Source organism: Ranitomeya variabilis, chromosome 1 (assembly GCF_051348905.1).
Source record: "Ranitomeya variabilis isolate aRanVar5 chromosome 1, aRanVar5.hap1, whole genome shotgun sequence".
Taxonomy (NCBI): Eukaryota; Metazoa; Chordata; class Amphibia; order Anura; family Dendrobatidae; genus Ranitomeya; species Ranitomeya variabilis.
Genome location: NC_135232.1, coordinates 351121516 through 351145699, shown reverse-complemented (window position 1 = coordinate 351145699; position 24184 = coordinate 351121516). Strand labels below are relative to the sequence as shown.

Here is a 24184-nt window from a genome sequence, read left to right as displayed (position 1 = left end):
TGAAGAGGTAATACTTAAATACCCACAGTTAGCACAGACAAGGATAATGGAAAATATACACCACGCCGCAGACACTCAGGAATACACTATAAATGTGCAGGCAAAATAAACACAAATATAGGAAGGAGTAAATAAGACGAAGGAATATACACCACCAGCAACGAATCTCCAACCACCAGCTCTCCACTCCAGACCGAGATAACAACGCAAGACAGAAGCTATAATCGGTGACGCCCAATGATCAGGAGAACTATTTAAAGGCCATGGAAATGGCCCAGCTTCCAATCCGAGGATCAGGTAAATTAACCCCTGAACAGCTAGACAAAATCTAGCAGACACCAATGAGTAAATAGTGGTCAAAAGCGGAATTACCGCTGTCTGTCGGATGACCTTTTCTGAACAGCGTCCGACATGACATAGAGGTTTCACGGAGACCCTTGTTTGTCATGCCGATGCACCGATGACCCAGATGCCAGATGCCGGAAGCGCTTATTAAATGTCGCTGTCAGTTTGACAGCGGCATTTAACTAGTTAATAGGCGCGGGTGGAATTGCTATTGAAATTGGTTCCAAACAGCTGACATGTCCTGGCTTTGATGTGGGCTCACCGCCGGAGCACACATCAAAGCGGGGGTACTGCCATTGAACGTACTATTCAGTCCAATGGCAGAAAGGGTTTAATTGGCCCAGTCAAAGTCCAGACAAATATCATTCAGATTCTGTGGTAAGACTTGAAAATTGCTGTCCACAGATGCCCAACATCCAAGCTCACTGAGCTAACGTTAGTTTGCAAAGAAAAATGGGAAAAAATTCAGATGTGCTGAGCTCATAGAGACTAGAGATGAGCTAATATTTCAATATTCAGTTCAGCTCAACAAATTTGCAATATTTATCAGCCGCTCCTGCACTGTAAATAAATAATTTAAAAAAAAAGCGGGGGTTTTCATGTATTTTTAATTACCAGCCAAGCAAAACTCACAGCTGGGGGCTGCAACCCTCAGCTGTCAGCTTCAGCAAGGTTGGCTATCAAGAATAGAGGGGTCCCCACACCGTACTTTTTAATTATTTAAATAAATAATTTTAAAAAATGGCATGGAGTCCCCCCCATTTTTGACAAAGCAGCATCAGCGACCGGAAGTAAACTTGATGACGTCACTGCCGGTCAATGACGCTGTCCTCGCGGCAACTCATTCACCATTGGTTCTCAGCCTGGCTGGTCGCATCTTGGCACCATCCAGGTTGACAACTATTAATCGCCTAGACATGGATTATGGTGTTGGACAGAACGACCGACAGGTGAGGGATATTGTTTTTTTTTATGTTAGTTTTATTATAGGAGAACGAGGGCTTCAGTGGAATTAGGCGTTAGGTGAGTATAACTGTGTTTGTTATTTATAAATAAAATGGAAAACTGTTTAGTCTTATTTCTAATAAAATACTTTACTCTGGGTGTGTCTTTAATTACAATACAACTATAGGATTAGTAATGGATAGGTGTCTTATAAACACCTCTCCATTAGTAATCCATGAGTTTGATGTCACCTGACAATACAAAGGTGACATCAACCCCACAAATATGAAGCCCATTTGCCACCGCTATAGGGCAAGCTGGAAGAGCTGGGCAAAGCATAAGAATTGGCACATCTAATAGATGCATCTTTTCTGGGGCTGCTGTGGGCTGCTATTTTTAGGCTGGGGGGTCAATATCTATGGCTCCTTACCAGCCTGAGCATACCATCCCCAGCTGTCTGCTTTAGCAAGGCTGTTTGTCAAAAATGGGGGGACTTTACGCCAATTTTTTAAATTATTTATTTAAATAATTAAAAAATATGGCGTGGGGACCCCTCTATCCTTGATAGCCAATCTTGCTGAAGCTGACATCTGAGTGTTGCAGCCCCCAGCTGTGTGTTTTTCCTGGCTAGTTATAGAAAATACAAGAGAATCCATGCCAGTTTTTTATTTATTTATTTGTGTATAGCGCAGGCAGCGACTGATGAATACTCCCATCCGCAGCTCCTGCTGTCACTGCTATTAGCGGCAGCAGGTGTCAGATAAAGGGAGTAAGGCCGGCGTCATCCTATCATAGAATACGGGCAAGTGCTATGCGAGAAAAAATCGCATAGCACTCAGACCATTGTTAATCTATGGGGCAGCTAACATCACCGTTTATTTTCTCGAGAGTATTCAACGTGCATGTAAAATTGCAGCATGCTGTGATTGGCAAGGAAACTTGGCTGAGACTCGCCAAGGCAAGCCTATGGGTGCGTTAAAAAAATCGCACAGCACTCAGACCATGCGAGTGCTGTCCGATTTTTACAAACTGGTGTCTTTTGAAAAGCTGGCAATTCATGTGCCGCGTAAAGTAAAATCACACTGACAGGTTAGAATAGAATAGATAGAATAGTTATATACAAATAGAATACACATATATATATATATATATATATATATATATACACTCACCGGCCACTTTATTAGGTACACCATGCTAGTAACGGGTTGGACCCCCTTTTGCCTTCAGAACTGCCTCAATTCTTCGTGGCATAGATTCAACAAGGTGCTGGAAGCATTCCTCATAGATTTTGGTCCATATTGACATGATGGCATCACACAGTTGCCGCAGATTTGTCGGCTGCACATCCCAAAGATGCTCCATACAAGGCAGGATGGATCCATGCTTTCATGTTGTTTAAGCCAAATTCTGACCCTACCATCCGAATGTCGCAGCAGAAATCGAGACTCATCAGACCAAGCAACGTTTTTCCAATCTTCTACTGTCCAATTTCGATGAGCTTGTACAAATTGTAGCCTCAGTTTCCTGTTCTTAGCTGAAAGGAGTGGTACCCGGTGTGGTCTTCTGCTGCTGTAGCCCATCTGCCTCAAAGTTCGACGCACTGTGCGTTCAGAGATGCTCTTAGGCCTACCTTGGTTGTAACGGGTGGCGATTTGAGTCACTGTTGCCTTTCTATCAGCTCGAACCAGTCTGCCCATTCTCCTCTGACCTCTGGCATCAACAAGGCATTTCCGCCCACAGAACTGCCGCTCACTGGATTTTTTTTCTTTTTCGGACCATTCTCTGTAAACCCTAGAGATGGTTGTGCGTGAAAATCCCAGTAGATCAGCAGTTTCTGAAATACTCAGACCAGCCCTTCTGGCACCAACAACCATGCCACGTTCAAAGGCACTCAAATCACCTTTCTTCCCCATACTGATGCTCAGTTTGAACTGCAGGAGATTGTCTTGACCATGTCTACATGCCTAAATGCACTGAGTTGCCGCCATGTGATTGGCTGATTAGAAATTAAGTGTTAACAAGAAGTTGGACAGGTGTACCTAATAAAGTGGCCGGTGAGTGTATAGTTGTCAGTGGCACACATATATATTCATATTACATAGATAGAAAGAAACAATAAAAGCTGGCAATTCTTGTGACACATACAGTATAATCACAGTGTGACATGTTAGAATAGAATAGATAGAATTGATATATACACATAGAAAACATAGATACAGCTCTGGCAAAAATTAAGAGACCACTGGAAAATGTTCAGATTGTCTGATTTTTTTTTTTTTGTCTTTATAGGTATATTTTTGAGTAAAATGTAAATTGCTCTTTTAGTCTACAATCTTCTGACATGTCTCTGAATTTCCAAGCAATAAATTTTGTTGTTTTTTTCTGAAGAGGAGAAATGGTCAAAATTAAAAAAAAACCCTATGCTTTCGGACCTCAAATAATGCAAAGAAAACAGGTTCATAATCATTTAGAAACAACAATACTAATGTTTTAACTCAGGAAGAGTTCAGAAATCAATATCAATATTTTGTGGAATAACCATGATTTTTAAAAACAGCTTTCATGCTTTTTGGCATGCTTTCCACCAGTCTTTCACACAGCTTCTGGCGCATCATCCTCTTGATTACATTCCAGAAGTTTTCAAAGGGGTTTAGGTCTTGAGATTGGGCTGCCCATGAAAAGGTTTTGATGTGGTGGTCTCTTAATTTTTGCCATAGCTGTATATAGATGTCAGTGACACACATATACATATATATGTGTATAAATTAGATAGATAGATAGATAGAAGAAAAGCCAACAATTCATGTGCCGTGTACTATAAAATCAAAGCAGGAGCCGACAAAATAGAAGAGATGGATTATGTAACACCCCAGGTTCCTGGTTGTTACAGTGGCATTGCTTTCCTCACTGGGAGAGTGATGTCACATTTGGAAGCAAGGAAGGATCCCTTTATCAGGTATTCAGCACATACAACACTGTTCTGAATCCAGGCCAAAAGGGGGAGCTCTGAACCCAGTTTCAGGGGAGTTTCCCTAAATATAGATATACATTCTGGTCTGGAGGAGGAGTTGGTGAGTCTGTGAGAGGAGAGTGAGGAGTGAGGAAGGAGATCTGGGGCTGTGCAGCCACGTGAGGTGCGGCAGCTCCTGGGAAGAGCAAAGAGAAAGCAAAGCAGTCTGTAAACAGACTGAGAGGGGAAGTAAAGCGCAGGAGAGTGAAGAGCTGGAGAGAGAAGCTGCGACTGAGCTTCCTCCACGCTGAGCGCAGATACCGGTAGCCGGAAGACCAAGGTTGTGGGGGTAACTCTATGCCCCATGACAGAAACCGGCAGGATGGCTGGACTTCAAGTCACCTGTCCACCATTGACACCCGAGGACACAGTAGCAAATAAAGCCCGGGTCATGATAGAGATCCTCTAAAAAGGCTCGAGTTACCTGGTGCATGAGTAGTGTCCTACCAAAATGGGGACAGAGAGAAAACGTGAGGACATTGTGTGAGGCCTAAGGCAGCAAGGGACTACATCACAGCGCTAGAGGGAAGGCTTCCAACCCCACATGGTAAGGGGGATTCCGAATTTGCTTCCATGCCAGTCAGACCATACCAGTACCTGTGATCCGGTACCCTGGACTGTGGATGCCTGAACCCTTCAGTAAAAAGGTAAAGAGACTGCAACTTGTGTCCTCTATTTCTTTCTATACAATCTACCATCTGTCCCTACTACACGTGAGCCTGCTTCACCTGTGGGAAGCCATACCATCCCTGCTGCCACAACATCACCACAGAGGACCCCTTTAAGCAGCATCGGTCATCCCTGACCGAATACCACAGTTGGCGTCACGACTCACGAACTAACTTTATTCACATAACATTTTTAAAGACTTTTCCTTTAACATGGGCGCCCAGGGCCACGGATCATGTTGCCGCCGCCGTGACAAATCCCTTTAAGTTCCGGACCCGGTTCCGAGTACCCCACGGCCCTGGCAGGCCTTCCAATTACATACAGAAAATATTTATAGAATAGATAGATATATTGGTGTCAGTAACAAATACAATTAATGCAGTGTGTGTGCAAATTACTGTACATGTATTTAATTAATGAAAGATTAATTTTGAGAAAAAATGGCGTGGACTTTCGCACAATTTTCATAGCCAGCTGTCTGAATAGCCTTTGCTGGTTATTATAAGAGGGACCCTGCATAATTTTTTTTAGGATCCCCCATTTTAATAGCCAGTAAATGCTAAGTATGCAGTTGTGAGCTGATATTAATAGCTTGGGAAGCTCCATGGGTATTACCCCTTCCTAGGCTTTAAACATCGGCCCCCAGTCATTGGCTTTCCCTCTGCTGGTTACAAAAATTATACGGGAGCCCACGCAATTTTTTTTCAGAAAAATTATCTTTTATTCATTAAATACATGTACAGTAAGCTGCACACACACTGTACTAATTGTATTTGTCACTGACATCTGTATATCTACCTATTCTATGTATATTTACTGTGTGTAATCCATTTCTTCTATCTTGTTGGCTCCTGCAGTGATTTTACACTATGCAGCTGCTGAATTGCCTGCTTTTCATCTATCTATCTATCTATCTATCTATCTATCTATCTATCTATCTATCTATCTATCTATCTAATATATACACATACATATGTGTGTGTCACTGACATCTATATATCTTTGAATTCTATGTGTATATATCTATTCTACTCTAACCTATCACTCTGTGATTTTACTGTATGCGGCACACAAATTGCTGGCTTTTCAAAGGATACTGGTGTGAGAAAATTGGTCAGCACTCGCATGGTCCGCGTGCTGTGTGATTTTTTCTGACACCCATAGGCTTCCAAAGACATACTGATAGGGAATTTAGATTGTGAGCCCCATCATGGACAGCAATGATAATGTGTGCAAACTGTAAAGCTCTGCGGAATATGTTAGCGCTATATAAAAATAAAGATTATTATTATTATTATTGCATTGGTGAGCCTTGACCGAGTCTCGGTGACAATCACAGCATGCTGCGATTTTACATGCGCGCCGAATACAGCTGAGCAGAGGTGTAGCTATGGTTTCGGTTCAGGCTGGGCGAAGCTTCTGAGTAGGCCCCTAACCTGGTAACCTTGATTACAACTGGGTGACGCACCTTAATAGTGGAGGAGAACCTCAGCAGATGACTGCACTATTACTGAAGATAATCTCTATATAAAGACAAACATGGATATTACCGCCATATGGTCAGTGGTAGATACCAATCCTGCGGAACATATAAGAGATCACAGCACAGTTACAGATAATGACTTACCGCTGACATTGTTTCTGATGAAATCGTTCACTTGTCTCATCTTTTCCATCTGGCCCAGACCGACATGACAACTTCTTGCAGCCACAACTCGTCTGCAGAGAATACAACAAAGACACATTTCACATCTCATATTCCAGCCATCACCATCTATCTCCAACCTGCACAAACTCCTCATCCTGCTGATATCCTAATGCTGAGCCGCTGCTGCCGTATGTGACCCTATTACTGCACCTGCTGTGTGGTTCTCTGTGCCTTCTAAATTCTAAAGCAAATCTCTAGAATATAGTAATGCCGGGTGCAAGTGCCCTAGACAACAGTGCCCATATTTTGCCCCTAGAAAGTAATAATGCCATGTGTGTGCCCCTTTGACAGTCACAGTAACCCGAGTTCCCCTATAACAATAAGTGCCCACTTTACATTTAATAATGTCCCGAGTCTCCCCCTGTACAGCTTCCCTACACAGTATGATGCCCTCTTATACACAGTATAATGCCCCCTCACTGTATAGTACCACCCACACAGTATATTGACCCCTTAGTAGCCTCCAAACTGTTTGATGGCTCCAACACTGTATGTTGGCCCCTTCACTATAATCCCCACACTGTACGATGGCCCCCTCACTGTAATCTCCACACTGTATGATGCCCCCTAGATAGCCTCCATATAGTATAATGCACCAGATAGTCCTAAATGTAGTATAATGCACTCCTCATAAGCCTCCATATAGTATAATGCACTCCCCATAAGCCTCCATATAGTATAATGCACTCCCCATAGGCCTACTCTGTATTGTATAATGCACCACCCATAGGCAGACTCTATAGCACAAGGCAGCCCTCATAGGCAAACTCTATCATGTATAATGCACCCCCATAGACAGACTCTATATAACAAGGAAGCACCCATAGGCAGACTCTGTAGTATAAGGCAACACCCCCATAGGCAGACCCTGTAGTATAAAGCAGCACCCCCATAGGCAGACCCTGTAGTATAAGGCAGCACCCCCATAGGCAGACCCTGTAGTATAAGGCAGCACCCCAATAGGCAGACTCTGTAGTATAAGACAGAACCCCATAGGCAGACCCTGCAGTCTGAGACAGCACCCCATAGGCAGACCCTGTAGTATAAGGCAGCACCCCATAAGCAGACCCTGTAGTATAAGGCAGCACCCCATAGGCAGACTCTGTATTATAAGAAAAAAACCCATAGGCAGACCCTGTAGTATAAGACAGCACCCCCATAGGCAGACCCTGTAGTATAAGGCAGCACCACTATAGGCAGACCCTGTAGTATAAGGCAGCACCCCTATAGGCAGACTCTGTAGTATAAGGCAGCACCCCATAAGCAGACCCTGTAGTATAAGGCAGCACCCCATAGGCAGACTCTGTAGTATAAGAAAGAACCCCATAGGCAGACCCTGTAGTATAAGGCAGCACCCCATAAGCAGACCCTGTAGTATAAGGCAGCACCCCATAGGCAGACCTTGTAGTATAAGGCAGCACCCCTATAGGCAGACCCTGTAGTATAAGGCAGCCCCCATAAAAATAAATAAATACTCACCTCCCTTCTTCCTAGTTCCTCCGCAGCTCTGAGCGCCCGCTCATCTCCTGACAGTGGGCGGCGGTTAGTGATGTCATTGTGCCCACTGTCAGTGTCGGCGTCGATGACATCAGACTCTGACAGCGGGATGATGGGAGAAAGAGCGTAGCGCTCATTCTCCCATCAATGCGATCAGCTGTATTGGCTAAATGCCGGTACAGCTTACCTTGCAATGACGGGTGGGGGCCCACTGCTGGCACTGGGCTCCCCCCCGCTCAGGGGCCCCATAGCGGCCAGGTGGCAGAGCAGGGAGATCGATTCTCCCTGCTCTGCAGCAGAATGTAACTGTATCGGCATGCTGTGCACGGCGATACAGTTACAGTAGCGTAGCTCCGGGTGGGCCCCCTCAGAGCGTGGGGCCTTGGGCGAATGCCCCCTCTGTCCCCCTGGTAGCTATGCTATTGCAGCTGAGAAAATAAGAGGTGATGTGAGCTTCCTCATAGATTATCACTAGGCCGAGTGCAATGCAATGTTTTCTCACATCGCTTTTGCCCGTATTCTACAGTAGTGTGACTCGGGTCTAACACTTTGATGAGGTGAGCATACAGCAGGCTCTTTTATATCAGTTATGTCACTGAAAACAAATCTACCATTTAAAGGGAATATGTAAGCAAGGTTTTGCTATTTAATCTGAGAATAGCATAATATACGGCACAAGAGCCCGATTCTAGGGAGGGGTCACTTATTAGGTAGTAAGATTTAGTTTCAATTCAATCAGCAAGAGGTTATACTGTGTGACTACAGCTCATGCACAGCCCAGTCAGGCTAATCTTTGTAACCCTGCCCCCACCTCTGTTTGGCAGCTTGCTCACATTGCACAGAAAAACTGAATGAAGTGAACTGGAATATAAATTAGTATGCATTCCTCGTGTAGGTGCATGTTCACACAAGCGACTAAACAGACAAAACCTAAGACATTAACTATTAACAAAATAAGCAAATATCCTGCAGTACATAAATAGCAATAGTGCATGAAATGACATAGGGTACTTAGCCTATTTACTCCCTTAGGGCTCGCACTTATGAGCGTATATATCTCAGACCGATGTTGTCAGATGTTTTATCGATAGCGCTTAATACTGAGGGGCAATGCAGATCTGTGTTTTTCTACAGATCACATGGGTCTGCAGAAAAAATGGCAGCATGCTGTGGGTGGCTCTACAAATTGGATAACGCCCAAATATTCAAGTCAATGGGTGTCTAAAACCTCGGACTGCACTTGGATGTCATCTGAATTTACGCAGACACAGAGAATGGAGAAATGAAGTTCTCTTTCTTCTCCTCGCCTGTGATACCATTCTCTCATGCGAGAGGATCGGACCACACTAAGATAACGCTGGGATCACGCTCTGAAAAAGTTTGAGAAAAGTGTCATTAGCATAATCTGCCCGATTCTATCGGAAAATAGCGCTGACTTGCCCAGAGTTAAAAGCCCAGATTTTATCCACGCCAAGTATACACTGAGCAGCCTCAATGGAAGAATACATTTGAAATCTATAAAAAAAGTGATATTGTTGCTCCCTCTCCTGCAAAGACTATGTGATTGGTTTGAAGAGTACATTTTGTCTGACTCCCATCAATACCTATGGGAATGGGATATCAGATGGAAAACTCCTTTATGCTGTTCATTTGTACTAGTTTCTTACAAGGAAAATATTATTTTTTTGTTATTAAGAAACTAAAGGCTTTACCAGTATTTATTGACTTAATTTACCATACAACAAACTTTACTTTGATGTCTAACACTTTGCATTAGGTCACCTTAAAGGGACTCCATTAAATACTAAGTTCACCCTTAGCGTGGCCAGATTCTTAAACACACCCTCACAACTACTTGGTTTCTCTCTGTCTCCATCCTCCTCTCTTGTGTGATAGACAGCGGCCTGAACTTGTTTTATCAGTTATTCTTATACTGACAGACTCCCTTTAAGGCTTGCTGCATCGAGGTATGTAAAATGTTAGCAATTCCTAAATTAAAGTAACTTAAGTAATAGAAATGTTTGGAGTGAATATATACTCTCTTGAATATGCGAATAGTGAAAAAAAAAATAATAATGTAGAAAGATATGATTTAAACTTGTTGCACGAAATGCTGGTTGCATTACTCTTTTCTGCCACAAGATGGCAATCTAAAAGTGCAAATATTTTTCCAAAGAGTGGTCTGAACTTTGCAGCTAGGTGAATCCCTCAGATTGTCCCCACCTATTTACTGTAAATAGGAATCAAGCTGTGTCCAGGAAAGATAAGATTACCCTGACTGCATTTCTTTATACATGCGCTAACAATTATTCAAAAAGATCTATAGCAAAAAAACACCAACCTTGCTTCTCCTGCTTCCTGAGCTGTGTTCTCGGTGTCTTTTATTAATACTTTACAGCACTTTGTCTTATAATTACATTTTGCAGCTAGATGAAAATTGCAGCGTTCAATTTACAGTTTGAATGACTTTGAAAGCATTCACAGTGCTAAACTTCAGGCGATCTTATAGAAAAATTGTCACTGCATCGGTAATAAATCAACGAATGTTTGGGGGGGAAAATATCAATGTCATTCACATATTTATTGTTAATCTATAATATATAGACAAGCAAAGAGGTCTGTAAGGCTAAGTAGCAACACAAACAGGTGATATATTGATTTCGGCAGATGTTGATGTTTAGCTCTGATTAATGTCATATTGCTTCTATGTACATCACACACATACACCTATGTACATATCCGTATATATACACGTGTGTATAGATAGATAGATGGATAATAGATAGATGATAGATAGAAAGATATGGGATAGAAAGATATGGGATAGATAGATAGATAGGAGATAGGAGATATATAGACAGATCGATAGATAGATAGATACATAGGAGATAGATAGATAGATAGATAGATAGATAGATAGATCGATAGATCGATAGATCGATAGATAAATAGGAGATACGTAGATAGGAGATAGATAGATAGATAGATAGATAGATAGATAGATAGATAGATAGAAGATAGATAGGAGATAGAGATAGATAGATAGATAGATAGATAGATAGATAGATAGATAGATAGATAGATAGATAGATAGATAGATAGGAGATAGACAGATAGATAGATAGATAGATAGATAGAAGATAGATAGACAGATAGATAGACAGATCGATAGATAGGAGATAGATAGATAGATAGATAGATAGATAGATAGATAGATAGGAGATAGATAGACAGATATATAGATAAATAGGAGATAGATAGGAGATAGATGATAGATAGATAGATAGATAGATAGATAGATAGATAGATAGATAGATAGATAGATAGATAGATAGAGATATAACATAGATGATAGATAGATACAGTAGATAGATAGATAGATAGATAGATAGATAGATAGATAGATAGATAGATAGATAGATAGGAGATAGACAGACAGATAGATAGATAGATAGGAGATAGATAGACAGATAGACAGATCAATAGATAGGAGATATATAGATGATAGATAGATAGATAGATAGATAGATAGATAGATAGATAATAGATAGATAGATAGATAGATAGGAGATAGATAGATAGGAGATAGATATAGATAGATAGCTAGATAGATAGATAGATAGATAGATAGATAGATAGATAGATAGATAGATAGGAGATAGATAGATAGGAGATAGATATAGATAGATAGCTAGATAGATAGATAGATAGATAGATAGATAGATAGATAGATAGATAGATAGATAGATAGAATATAGATGATAGATAGATTGGAGATAGACAGATAGATAGATAGATAGATAGATAGATAGATAGATAGATAGATAGATAGATAGATAGATATGGGATAGATTGATAGATAGGAGATAGATAGGAGATAGATATAGATAGATAATAGAAAAAAGAGGCAGCACTCCAATACTTATCCAAAGAAAAAGGACTTTAATAGCCATGATAGCATAATGAGGGCTATTAAAGATCTTTTTGTATTTGGATAAGTATTGGAGTGCTGCCTCTTTTTTCTACTTTATACTGTTTAGCAAGGAAGAGATTCCAAGTGTGGGAGTCCCTGCACCCAAAGTGCTTATATGTCTGTGCTTTTCTTCCTATAAAATTAGATAATAGATACAAAAATAGAAAGATTTCTATCTATCGGTCTATCTATCATCAATCTATTTATCTGTCTGCTTGTCTATCGATCTTCTATCTATCTCTCTATCTATCCCATATCTATCTATCTATCTATCTATCTATATCTATTATCTATCCCATATCTATCTATCTATCTATCTATCTCCTATCTATCTATCTATCTATCTATCTATCTATCTATCTATCTATCTATCTATCCCATATCTATCTATCTATCTATCTATCTATCTATCTATCTATCTATCTATCTATATCTATTATCTATCCCATATCTATCTATCTATCTATCTATCTATCTATCTATCTATCTATCTATTATCTATCTATCTATTATCTCTCCATCACCCTATTGTGCCTGACCCTAGTGGCTGTGCCCCAGCTCCCGCGGACTTGCTGTGCCAGCCTCCTTCTCCCCGCACCCAGTTCCATGTAGTGTGGCTCAGTGCTGTGGGCAGAGAGGAGCCGAGCAGACATCTGCAGGAGCCCGTGCCCTGATGCCCATGTGCAGAGCTGCCTGATACTGAAGTGTCTGCATTTCATCGCAGTCACATTTCCCAGCTGTCACCACAAGGGGTTCGCAGGACACACAGTGAGCGCCAGGCTTCAGTAACCGGGCTGACAGGGGAGCGGGCTGACAGTTTAGCCCTGAGTGATTGTGTGAGACTGGAGAGAGTCTCCCGCCAGAAGAGGCTGCTGGTGCTGGTGTTACTGGTTCTGCTGGTGTTACTGGTTCTGCTGGTGCTGGTGCCTTTGTGAGAAGCTCCAGGGGTGCACTAGTCTCAGCTGTCTGCCAGCTAGAAGCCACTGCTAGACATCAAGTGAAGAAGAGGCAAAGGGCAAGTAGTGAGGACGCTGGCAGTTTCCTGTACTCTGGATTTAGGATGGATTTTTCCACATCAATCTTTAGCAAGGTGATCATCCTGCTCTTGGTGAATGCTCCGGTCTCTGTGGTGACAGCCAGTACATGTAAGTATTCCAATGTTTCCTACTCTCCTGTGTCACACTGTGACTGTGCTCTGTCCAAGTGCTGAAATGCTGGAGAGGTCAGGACACAGTGTCACATTGTGTGTGTAACTGCAAGTCCTCAGTGCAGCACTACATGACTGAGGGGAAAAGTTTCTATGCCCCTTTATAGTACAGTTCTACAGTATGTGCCTAGTCTGTGCCATGGCTAACCACCTCTCATAATGTAATGTGTCACTTTATTACCTCCTGCCTTACTTTTAGTCTGAGCTGATGGCTATCATACACATGCACTGAGACCCAGACACAGGAGACCTCACATGGCACAGACATACACTGGATATATGGTACTTGTGGTGCTTTACTGCCGCTCGGGATGGAGCCAGGGTCTATATAATGCTCAAACAAAATGATCCAACTCACCTTTTCCAAAATGAATCCGGGAAGCCGGCCAGCTCGCCACCGCATGGCATTTTAGTCAGATATGCCCAAGAAAGGGAAAGGATCCAGCTTCCATTTTACATACATAAAACATCAAATTTTGGTTACTCCATTAAAAAATAAATATATATATATATATATATACCAGGACTGAGAACGCTATAGCATTTGAAACTCGTTGGTTTTTCTGGCGGGTGCTCACTTCCACCTTTTGGAAAGCAGGTATATTCACCTTTTCACTGGAGTAATTAAAATGTAATGTTTGTGATATTATCCTGGAAGCCGGATCCTTCACCTTTATAATGCTACATCCTGCACGTTGCTTGCCGCCTTCCCCTGTGTTATATTGCTTCATTTATTTCCAATGCATCCAACAGACCAAATTTGCTTTACATTACAGTCTGGTGATGGAGAGATTTATGGATTTCCGTCAATGCCACATTTTGCTAATATTTGAGTAATATTGGAGTAATATTGAAGTGGAGTCTAGTAGTGAATGAAGTCTTTTTTTTTTTGAGGACATGATGGCAGGGTAGACTCCAGCTATTCTGGAGCATTTAAACAAGGCTGAAAGATGCAGTTTCTTACCCAATAATCCCTACAATCGGACATCAGTGCAGTGTTTCCTCTTATTTCTAACATTTCTTCATTCTTAGGGATTTTAGCGACAGTGAGGAAGTGGTTAATTCTGCTCAGTACATATACATAGGGATTTTATCAATTCTGTACATTTGAATTTACCACTGCGGGCAGCCAATCATAGTCAGACATAGTAAGCGACATGGAATAGAAAGAAGCCGTTGTACAGAAATCCATTAGGACGATGTGTGGTTGTAGCAGACAGCAGCTGAAGCGCTAGAGGTCACTCTAACAATTCCAGTAGCCCAAGCTGCTGCAGCACGGGGAATAAAATATTAAAACGCTACAAAGTGCCTACTACAGAAGCGCATAAGAAATTCAGAGAAAATGGTGTTCAAAGTCATTTACAGTAAACCAGGCATGATCTATAAATCATTTCTGAAATCATCATGTAACATGACTTTATTCTTATATTAATCTGGTTTTTATTATAGGACAGGTAGCATGTAGTGCATTTACTATTCTGTAGTCTTACTTTAACATGCATTACTACTGTGATGGAGATACAGTGCATTTTATTATTTGTTCCTTATATAGCGTCATCGTATTCCTTAGCGCTTATCATCACTGTCCCTATTGGGCTAACAATCTAAATTCCCTATCAGTATGTCTGTCTTTGCAGTGCGGGAGGAAATTGGAGACCCCCAAATATAGGAAGAATATACAAACAGATGTCCTTGGTGAGATTTGAACCCAGGACCACCGAGTGCTAACCACTGAGCCACCGAGTCTAAATGAATATAGTTTGGAAAGATACATTTGAGTATTTCAATTAGTAGTTATTATAGATCTAGTATTGCAGATCTGTTAGCATTGTTGACTCACTTTTTTAATGTAGGGGAACAAAAGGAAAAGACCAGGTATACACATTCCGTTGTAAAGTTATTGCAACAAGCCACAACAAGTTTGCAGCTACTTCTTTTATCTGTTTTAGTCCCTGATATAGTAAATCAGTCAGTCAGTAAATCAGGACCTGGCTGGCAGGCTGAAACTGGGTCAGGAGGTACTAATAAATAAAGTACAGTGTCGTCTCAGTGGAAAAATGCTTCGCAACGAGATGGAGAGAATTGCCCCAAACATCAAACTAGGTATTTATCATTAATGGGGTTCGGTGCTTAAAACGCTTTAAACTTGTAGGAAAGTGAAACTATGAGGTTAATTAGAGGAAGATCTAGACATCACCGACCAAACTGTACCGTATATTTCACGAAGGTTTTTTTTCTCTCTCTTTTAGAAAAGGCTAAAATACTTAATAATTTACTTTTGATAACACAAAAAACTTCTTTTAGTGGCAAAATAAACCAATCTAATCCTCCCAGACCGATCAGGTACTGACAGGTAAGCAGTTGGAAAGTGGGAATAATAAACTGCTTTTTGGGCTTCATTGTAGTAACAAAATCGAACTTTTATAAGATGTGAAAACATTTTGGGTCACGGGGTTGGTTAATCTAGTAGACCAGCGTTTGCCATGTATCATAATTGTGATCTCTATGGGACAGGAGTCAAATCTATCAGAATCCCTAATTTTGTGAATTATAAAGGAACCATTGTATTACATGCAGCTCTTTTACATCATTATCTACATACAGTATACCAGAAGGGTTCGCTGGATAATGGCATTGTTGATGTATAAGCTTTTATTTATTAACAGACAAGTGATTATGATTTAAGCTAAGCTTTTAATTTCTTCTGATGTAGAAAAACTTTTGTGACTCAAATAAGCATTTCTTTAAAACGTAGATGTCAATACCAATCGCCGAAGGAGGAAATATAACATTGGGATTCTGTTGCTGACCGAGAACTTTCTTAAATGAAACCCATTTCACTAGGCTGAGACTCCACCTGACATTGACTTTGTGTCTATCACAATGCCGATACCTTAAAGAAAACAATTTCTTGGATCTTGAAGCATAGGATTGCTGCTGTGCTTTACTTTGTAACATGTTGCAATTTTTTGTTATCAAAGCGAGGGGAATAGAATTTTAAAATATAAAACTAAATATAAAATAAATATAGAAATCAAAATTGTCTAGGCTATAAGGGACATTTCTCCTCAAAAACCCCCAATCCCCAGACTATAATCCGGAAAAAAGGTGTGGACTAAGTTAAATTTCAATTTAAAATCATCTTTAATAAATATATAATAAAATACACAGAAAAAACAGAAAAATTCACAGTACATATGATGGGGACAGTGAAATACCCTAAATCGGGTAGCTGCCAAACTCAATTAATAATATCACAATCTCAGAATAAATATTTAACACATGAATTGTATGTTCAAATACATATATTACTGGGCCATTATATAGCAAAAAAGTGCATAGTGCCTATTAAAGTGGGGTAAAAACACCCTCAATGCAATGCTATATATGCATATAAACAGCCATCCTACAGCCTTTCATATAAGGATACAATAAAAAGCTGGCATAAAGAGATTGGTAAATGTTAACTTACATGATCAGCTGTTTCCCGATGGCACTGTCCCCAACACCCCTTGACAGCGCCGTTTCGCCTAAATGGCTTCCTCAGATATGTCCCATATCTGAGGAAGCCATTTAGGCGAAACGGCGCTGTCAAGGGGTGTTGGGGACAGTGCCATCGGGAAACAGCTGATCTACCAATCTCTTTATGCCAGCTTTTTATTATATCCTTATATGAAAGGCTGTAGGATGGCTGTTTATATGCATATATAGCATTGCATTGAGGGTGTTTTTACCCCACTTTAATAGGCACTATGCACTTTTTTGCTATATAATGGCCCAGTAATATATGTATTTGAACATACAATTCATGTGTTAAATATTTATTCTGAGATTGTGATATTATTAATTGAGTTTGGCAGCTACCCGATTTAGGGTATTTCACTGTCCCCATCATATGTACTGTGAATTTTTCTGTTTTTTCTGTGTATTTTATTATATATTTATTAAAGATGATTTTAAATTGAAATTTAACTTAGTCCACACCTTTTTTCCGGATTATAGTCTGGGGATTGGGGGTTTTTGTAGCATGATTTTGAGGTGTGTTAAACATTTTGAAGACTTTTGATAAATTTACATTTCTCATCAAGTATGAATTAGAACTAGAGATGAGAAATGTATTGTCTTATTGAGCATGGGTAATTGTGCAGAAGGCACATCCATACTGCTACAGGTAGCTCTATTTTCCTATCGTTGCCCCTTTTTTTGCAAGTACTGGAAGACAATACAGTATATGTATCGGAGGTGTCTGAAAGTAGAGTAAATGTTCTCTTTTTCTCCCCACAGATAGAGCCACATTGTTTCATGGGCTACAGTTGGTCTTATTTAGTGATTTCATAGGATATATTATGCTTTATCTATTTATTATTTATTTTTTACATCACTCCTCGCCAGCTCTAATAACTTTTTGAAAGGTGTTTGGAACTTACCATATTTGGGGATGTTGATGGGTGAGTCCAACAAATTCACCATAGTTTAGAGGACAAAATTGTTGCAAATTATGAAATTCACATTAATCCAGGACAAAAGTACATTTTTTTACAGTGCTGATTGGCAGCAAAAAAATGCTCCAAATTCTATAAAATAATTTGGCACAACCTACTCTGGGGCACTTTAACCCCTTCATGATCTTGGGATTTTCCGTTTTTCCGTGTTCGTTTTTCGCTCCCCTCCTTCCCAGAGCCATAACTTTTTTATTTTTCCATCAATATAGCCATGTGAGGGCTTATTTTTTGCGAGACGAGTTGTAACTTTGAACGACACCATTGGTTTTACCATGTTTTGTACTAGAAAACGGGAAAAAAATTCCAAGTGCGGTGAAATTGCAAAAAAAGTGCAATCCCACACTTGTTTTTTGTTTGGCTTTTTTGCTAGGTTCACTAAATGCTAAACCTGACCTGATATTATGATTCTCCAGGTCAGTACGAGTTCATAGACACCAAATATGTCTAGGTTCTCTTTTATCTAAGTGGTGAAAAAAATTCCAAACTTTGCTAAAAAAAGAAAAAAAAATTGCGCCATATTCCGATACACGAAGCGTCTCCATTTTTCATGATCTGGGGTCGGTTGAGGGCTTATTTTTTGCGTGCTGAGCTGGCGTTTTTATTGGTACTACTTTTGTGCAGATACGTTCTTTTGATCGCCCATTATTGCATTTTAATGCAATGTCACGGCGACCAAAGAAACATAATTCTGTTGTTTCAAATTTTTTCTCTCTATGCTGTTTAGCGATCAGGTTAATGCTTTTTTTATTGATAGATCGGGCGATTCTGAACGTGGCGATACCAAATATGTGTAGGTTTGATTTTTTTATTATTTTATTTTGAATGGGGTGAAACGGGGGTGATTTAAACTTTTATTTATTTATTTTTTTCACTTTTTTTACTTTTTTTTATTTTTGCCATGCTTCAATAGCCTCCATGGGAGGCTAGAAGCTGGCACAACTCAATCGGCTCTGCTACATAATAGCGAACATCAGATCGCTGCTATGTAGCTGAATTGCATGCTTGCTATGAGCGCCGTCCACAGGGTGGCGCTCACAGCAAACCGGCATCAGTAACCATAGAGGTTTGAAGGACCTCTATGGTTACTATGCAGAAGCATCACTGACCCCCGATCATGTGACGGGGTCGGCGATGCACTCCTTTCCGGCCTGATGGCATTTAACTAGTTAATAGTGGCGGGTGAATCGCGATTTCACCCGCTGCTATTGCGGGCACATGTCAGCTGCTCAAAACAGCTGACATGTCCTGGCTTTGATGCGGGCTCACCGCCGGAGCCCTGCATCAAAGTGGGGCTTCTGACCTCAGACGTACTATCGCGTCCGAGGTCAGAAAGGGGTTAACAACCATGGTATACAAAATGCCAGTCTTAAAGAAACAGGCCCTTTGCATCTGTGTTTAAAGTTTGTATGAAATTACTACAAAAATGTTGTAAAAATTAATCATTTCTGGGGTTACTCCCATTTTTAAAAAAATAATTTAAAATGAGTTTGCCAGTACAAAATGTCTGTTCAAACCAAGTACATCCCCTTGTATGGGACAGAGCCCTAATAGTAATCATGCCTTTATTCTCCTAATCCATTGCTACGTTTTTCAGAACTCGATCCTGGTTAAAATATGCTAATGAGGTGCTCAGTGCATCCTGGACATAGCCGAGCAGTTTAATCTCACCTACACACACAATAGAGGATTTATTAGTTTCTTTTTAAGTTTTTCTAACTACTGCATGAAACAGGACCTTTGGTATCATCATGGTCATATGATCATCATGTCACGAAAAATCCTGAAGCAGTCTCAACATCAGAACTAGACTGAAAATGCAGAACTGCTATTGTCAATGCAGTTTCTTTGGAAATTCTGGGAGGCCCTAGGGTTGTAGGGGCCTTGGGTAATTGCTCAATTCGCCCCCTCCCCTCCCACTGCCTGCCCTACCACTATGCTAAGAGTGCATAGAGTCACTCATTAGAATATTTGAAGAAAGAACAATTTAAAGCAAATGCAAGAGAAAGTCTAGTCACTAAATATACCATTTTTATTAGGATTATGTCCCTAATGCTTGGTTTCAATTGTTTGTTTTCAACATTTTGTGGAGATAAATTCCTTTTAATGTACTTGAGAAAATATCTCTGGACATTAATGTGGTAACCCATGATACAGGTTATTCTCATATTGTATATGTACAATATAGGATGCACTATTACTGTATTATAAATGTGGGTCCAACAATTGGAACGTACATTTATTTTGAGAATTCCAACAGTGTCTCTGTTGACAGCTGGAGCCTGATATTTGAGGTAGATGCAGGTCCCCATCTCATATACATTAATGGCATATCCTATGTATGAGATGAGAATATCTGTATCTTTTAACCTAGAAGAAATGTTTGCCTTCGTCAGTAAACTATACAGTTTCATAAAAAGTATCAATTCCCCTTTTTTCCCTACCAGGGATGTCATCTTTTTTCATTAAGAAATACTACAAAATAACACAATTTTTTAATATAATTCTCCGGTTAACACAAAGTAATCTTTTTAGAAGGATTGTTTGAGACTAGCAAAATGATTTACAGTCTGCTGTTTTCCCAGAAATTGTGTCACACAAGTAGATTACATTACTTTAGGCTATGTGCCCACGTTGCGGATTTGTGTGCAGATTTTTCCGCACCGTTTTTGAAAAATCCACAGGTAAAATGCGCTGTGTTTTACCTGTGGAATTACTACATATTTACTGAGTATTTCCAGCGTTTTTTGTGCGTATTCCACCTACAATTTTACAACTGCGGATTCCTATTGAGGAGCAGGTGTAAAACGCTGTGGAATCCACACAAACAATTGACATGCTGCGTTTCCGCACAGAATTTTCCGCACCATGTCGCTGCGGATTTGGTTTTCCATAGATTTACATGGTACTGTAAACCTGATGGAAAACTGTTGCGGATCCGCAGGCAAATCCTCACCGTGTGCACATAGCCTAAACATTGCAGTTCTTCTCCAGTCACTTGAATATGGCTGAGTTGCAGTACCAGACAAAACCCATGTGCAAACATAACCCTGTTTCTGGGAAGCAACAGATTTTTTTTTCAATATAATACTGGAATTAAAATAGCTCTCTACACAATGCACATTCATTCAATTTTAATACATTGAATAATGTTCTACCTTTGAGTCCTGTAATTGTAATGTGACAGCCAAATACATTAGATTTAACCCCTTCATGACCTGAGGTATTTTCATTTTTGCGTTTTCGTTTTTTGCTCCCCTTCTTCCCAGAGCCAAAACTTTTTTATTTTTACTTTTTTATTTTTCCAACATTATCGCTATGTGAGGGCTTGTTTTTTGTGGATTGAATTGTACTTTTGAATGACATCATTGGTTTTAACATATCGTGTACTGTAAAGCAAAAAAATACAAAGTGTGGTGAAATTGCAAAAAAAGTGCAATTCCACAATTGTTTTTTGTTTTGCTATTTTACTACATTCACATGTAAAACTGACCTGCAATTATGATTCTCCAGGGCATTACGAGTTCATAGACATCAAACGTATATAGGTTGTTTTCTATCTAAGTGATGAAAAAAAATTCCAAAATTTTGTAAAAAAAAAATAAATTGCACCATTTTCCGATACCCTTAGCGTCTCCATTTTTCGTGATCTCAGGTTGCGTGAGGGATTATTTTTTGAGTGCTGAGCTGTCTTTTTAAAGATACCACTTTGGTGCAGATACAATCTTTTGATCGCCATTATTGCATTTTAATGCAATGTTGCGGCGACAAAAAATATGTAATTCTGAAGATTTGACTTTTTTCATTAAGCTGTTTAGCTATCGGTTATTTCTTTTTTTATATTGATAGATCGGGTGATTCTGAATGTGGGGATACCAAATATGTGTGTTTGATGTTTTTTTTCATTTTATTTTGAATGGGACAAAAGGGGGGAGATTTGAAATGTTATATATTTTTTAATTATTTTCTATATTTTTAAAAACATTTTTTTTTACTTATGGTATGCTTAAACAGTCTCCATGGGAGACTAGAAGCAGCCATAACCCGATTGGCCCTGCTACATACAGGCGATGATCAGATGGCCTGTATGTAGCAGAATCGCTGGCTTGATTTGAGCGCTGACCACCGTAGAATTGATAGAGACAGATGAAACTGGTTGGGATGTGGTCACAAGAAAACCATTGCATTAATGTGGTCACGTGGCAGCCTGCCCGCACAAGAAATACTAAGGGATAACTGTCACAATTTAGCAGTCTGCAGTTATATAGAGTAACTACAAACTTTTGACTCAAGTCTGGACAACCCCTTTAAGAATTTATATAATAAGATAAATGGATATAATGAGTATTCAAATGACTTCAAGTAATTTTATAGGTGCATTTGTTTCAAGAAGGTTGAAATGCTTATAACTCTTATTATTCAGGTTCCTGTTGGCCATTCCTTTGCTATAAAGGAATAAGTTTAGCACCATTGACAAAATATAAAAATACTGACTATTGGTTTCTAATGGACATGTGGAAAAGGCATAGTTCTATGATTTGATAATTCCACAAGAATAGGGCCCAAGCCGCAATACCAGGCACAGGCCATGGGAATGAGCAAATCGTACTGTTGTTTACATCTTGGCAATCCCTTTGAGGTCCTGCAGTGACCAAGATTATAGAGACTTATCCACAAAGTGTCAGCGCTTTAATTGCTCCCAAAGGTGCCTCTACTAATCACTGAATGTAATGGATTTAAAATGTAGATATTCAATTATTTTGTGTCTCATTATTGTAATCAATTATTATTCCTTTGTAGTGATGGTTTCACTTTGACATTGGCTTTAATTTCTGTTAATCAGTGTCAAACATGACTAATTATAATTTCTTTGATTTAATGATATTATTGTACATAATAAAAAAGAAAAATCCAAGGATGGAGAATACTGCTGCTAGATGCTGTATGCCCTCTGCTACATTCAATTCCACACAAGACTTTGAGATTGGGTTTTTTATCGCAAAGAAACTTAACATTTTGCTTTTAGTGGATTTGTCAAATACATAAATTGTTGCGAAGGTTTTGTAAATTAAGTGATGAATACATATGATGCATTAACATTATAGTTTTATAGATCAAGTTTAGATTTATTTATTGCCCATGTCAGCTTCCATAGCGACCATTGTTTAAATTAAAGGAGACCTGACACAAGATCAAAAGTGACTTCTCTTATTTTAGTACCGCTGCTCCCTGAGTGTTCCATTTTTTCATCCAGCATATCGTTTCAGATCTGGGTCTTTTTATTCAGCACTGATTTTATGGGCTTTAGTATGGGGGCCATGCTCATAGGACTTTAAAGCAAAACGCCCTAACAATATATCACAAAGAATCCTGTGCGTAATGCCTCCTTCTCCTCCATGTTAAAGATCACAACAATTAACTCTAAATAAAATACACAATTTTCTGCATGGACACATTTGACCTGGTAACAGGTTGTCTGTAAAGGGAATCTGTCAGTAGGATCAAGCCGCCTATATAGTGGGCATGTAGGTGATAGAACGTTGAATAAAATGATACCCTAATATCTACAATCCAATGTCTTATTCCAGAGAAATCCACATTTCACTTATAGGAAATGAACTTTTAAGATCTATGGGTCAGTCATAGGCTAGGGGCTAGGTAGCCAGATAGTCATATGGGCTAGGTCATCAATGATAAAGTAGTGGACAGCCTCTTTAACCTGAATGAGAACAAGCCATTAAATGTGTCACTCTAACATTTGCTGCATCTTTGGACCATAACTAGATAAGTGTCAAATTAAAATGTTGTTACATTTATCTTTTTAATATGTCATTTTTTTCTATACCAAAATCTGAATGAAGTATAGAGCTGAAACATTTTTGTGTGACCTGGTAAGCTACATCGGTAGGTCATATATTGAATTGGATGTATAAGCAGAGTCAAGGAGTCAAGGAGATTACCTGTTACCACTAGCGTTGAGCGATACCTTCCGATATTTGAAAGTATCGGTATCGGATTGGATCGGCCGATATCCAAAAAATATCGGATATCGCCGATACCGATACCCGATACCAATACAAGTCAATGGGACACAAATATCGGAAGTGATCCTGGATGGTTCCCAGGGTCTGAAGGAGAGGAAACTCTCCTTCAGGCCCTGGGATCCATATTCATGTAAAAAATAAAGAATAAAAATAAAAAATATGGATATACTCACCCTCGGATGGCCCCTGGCTGTCACCGCTGCAAGCGTCTGCCTCCGTTCCTAAGAATGCAGAGTGAAGGACCTTCGATGATGTCGCGGCTTGTGATTGGTCACGTGACCGCT

General features: G+C 39.8%; 1 protein-coding gene across 1 annotated transcript in view; it reads left to right on the top strand.

The window, feature by feature from the left end:
* The first annotated feature begins 12760 nt into the window (after positions 1–12760).
* LOC143818487 (contactin-associated protein-like 4) overlaps positions 12761–24184 on the top strand; it is a 696988-nt gene continuing 685564 nt past the window's right edge. Inside the window, exon 1 of the mRNA XM_077299784.1 lies at positions 12761–13295. Within this exon, the coding sequence (XP_077155899.1) occupies positions 13211–13295 (85 nt within the window). The 5' untranslated portion in view covers positions 12761–13210. The remainder of the gene's footprint in view (positions 13296–24184) is intronic.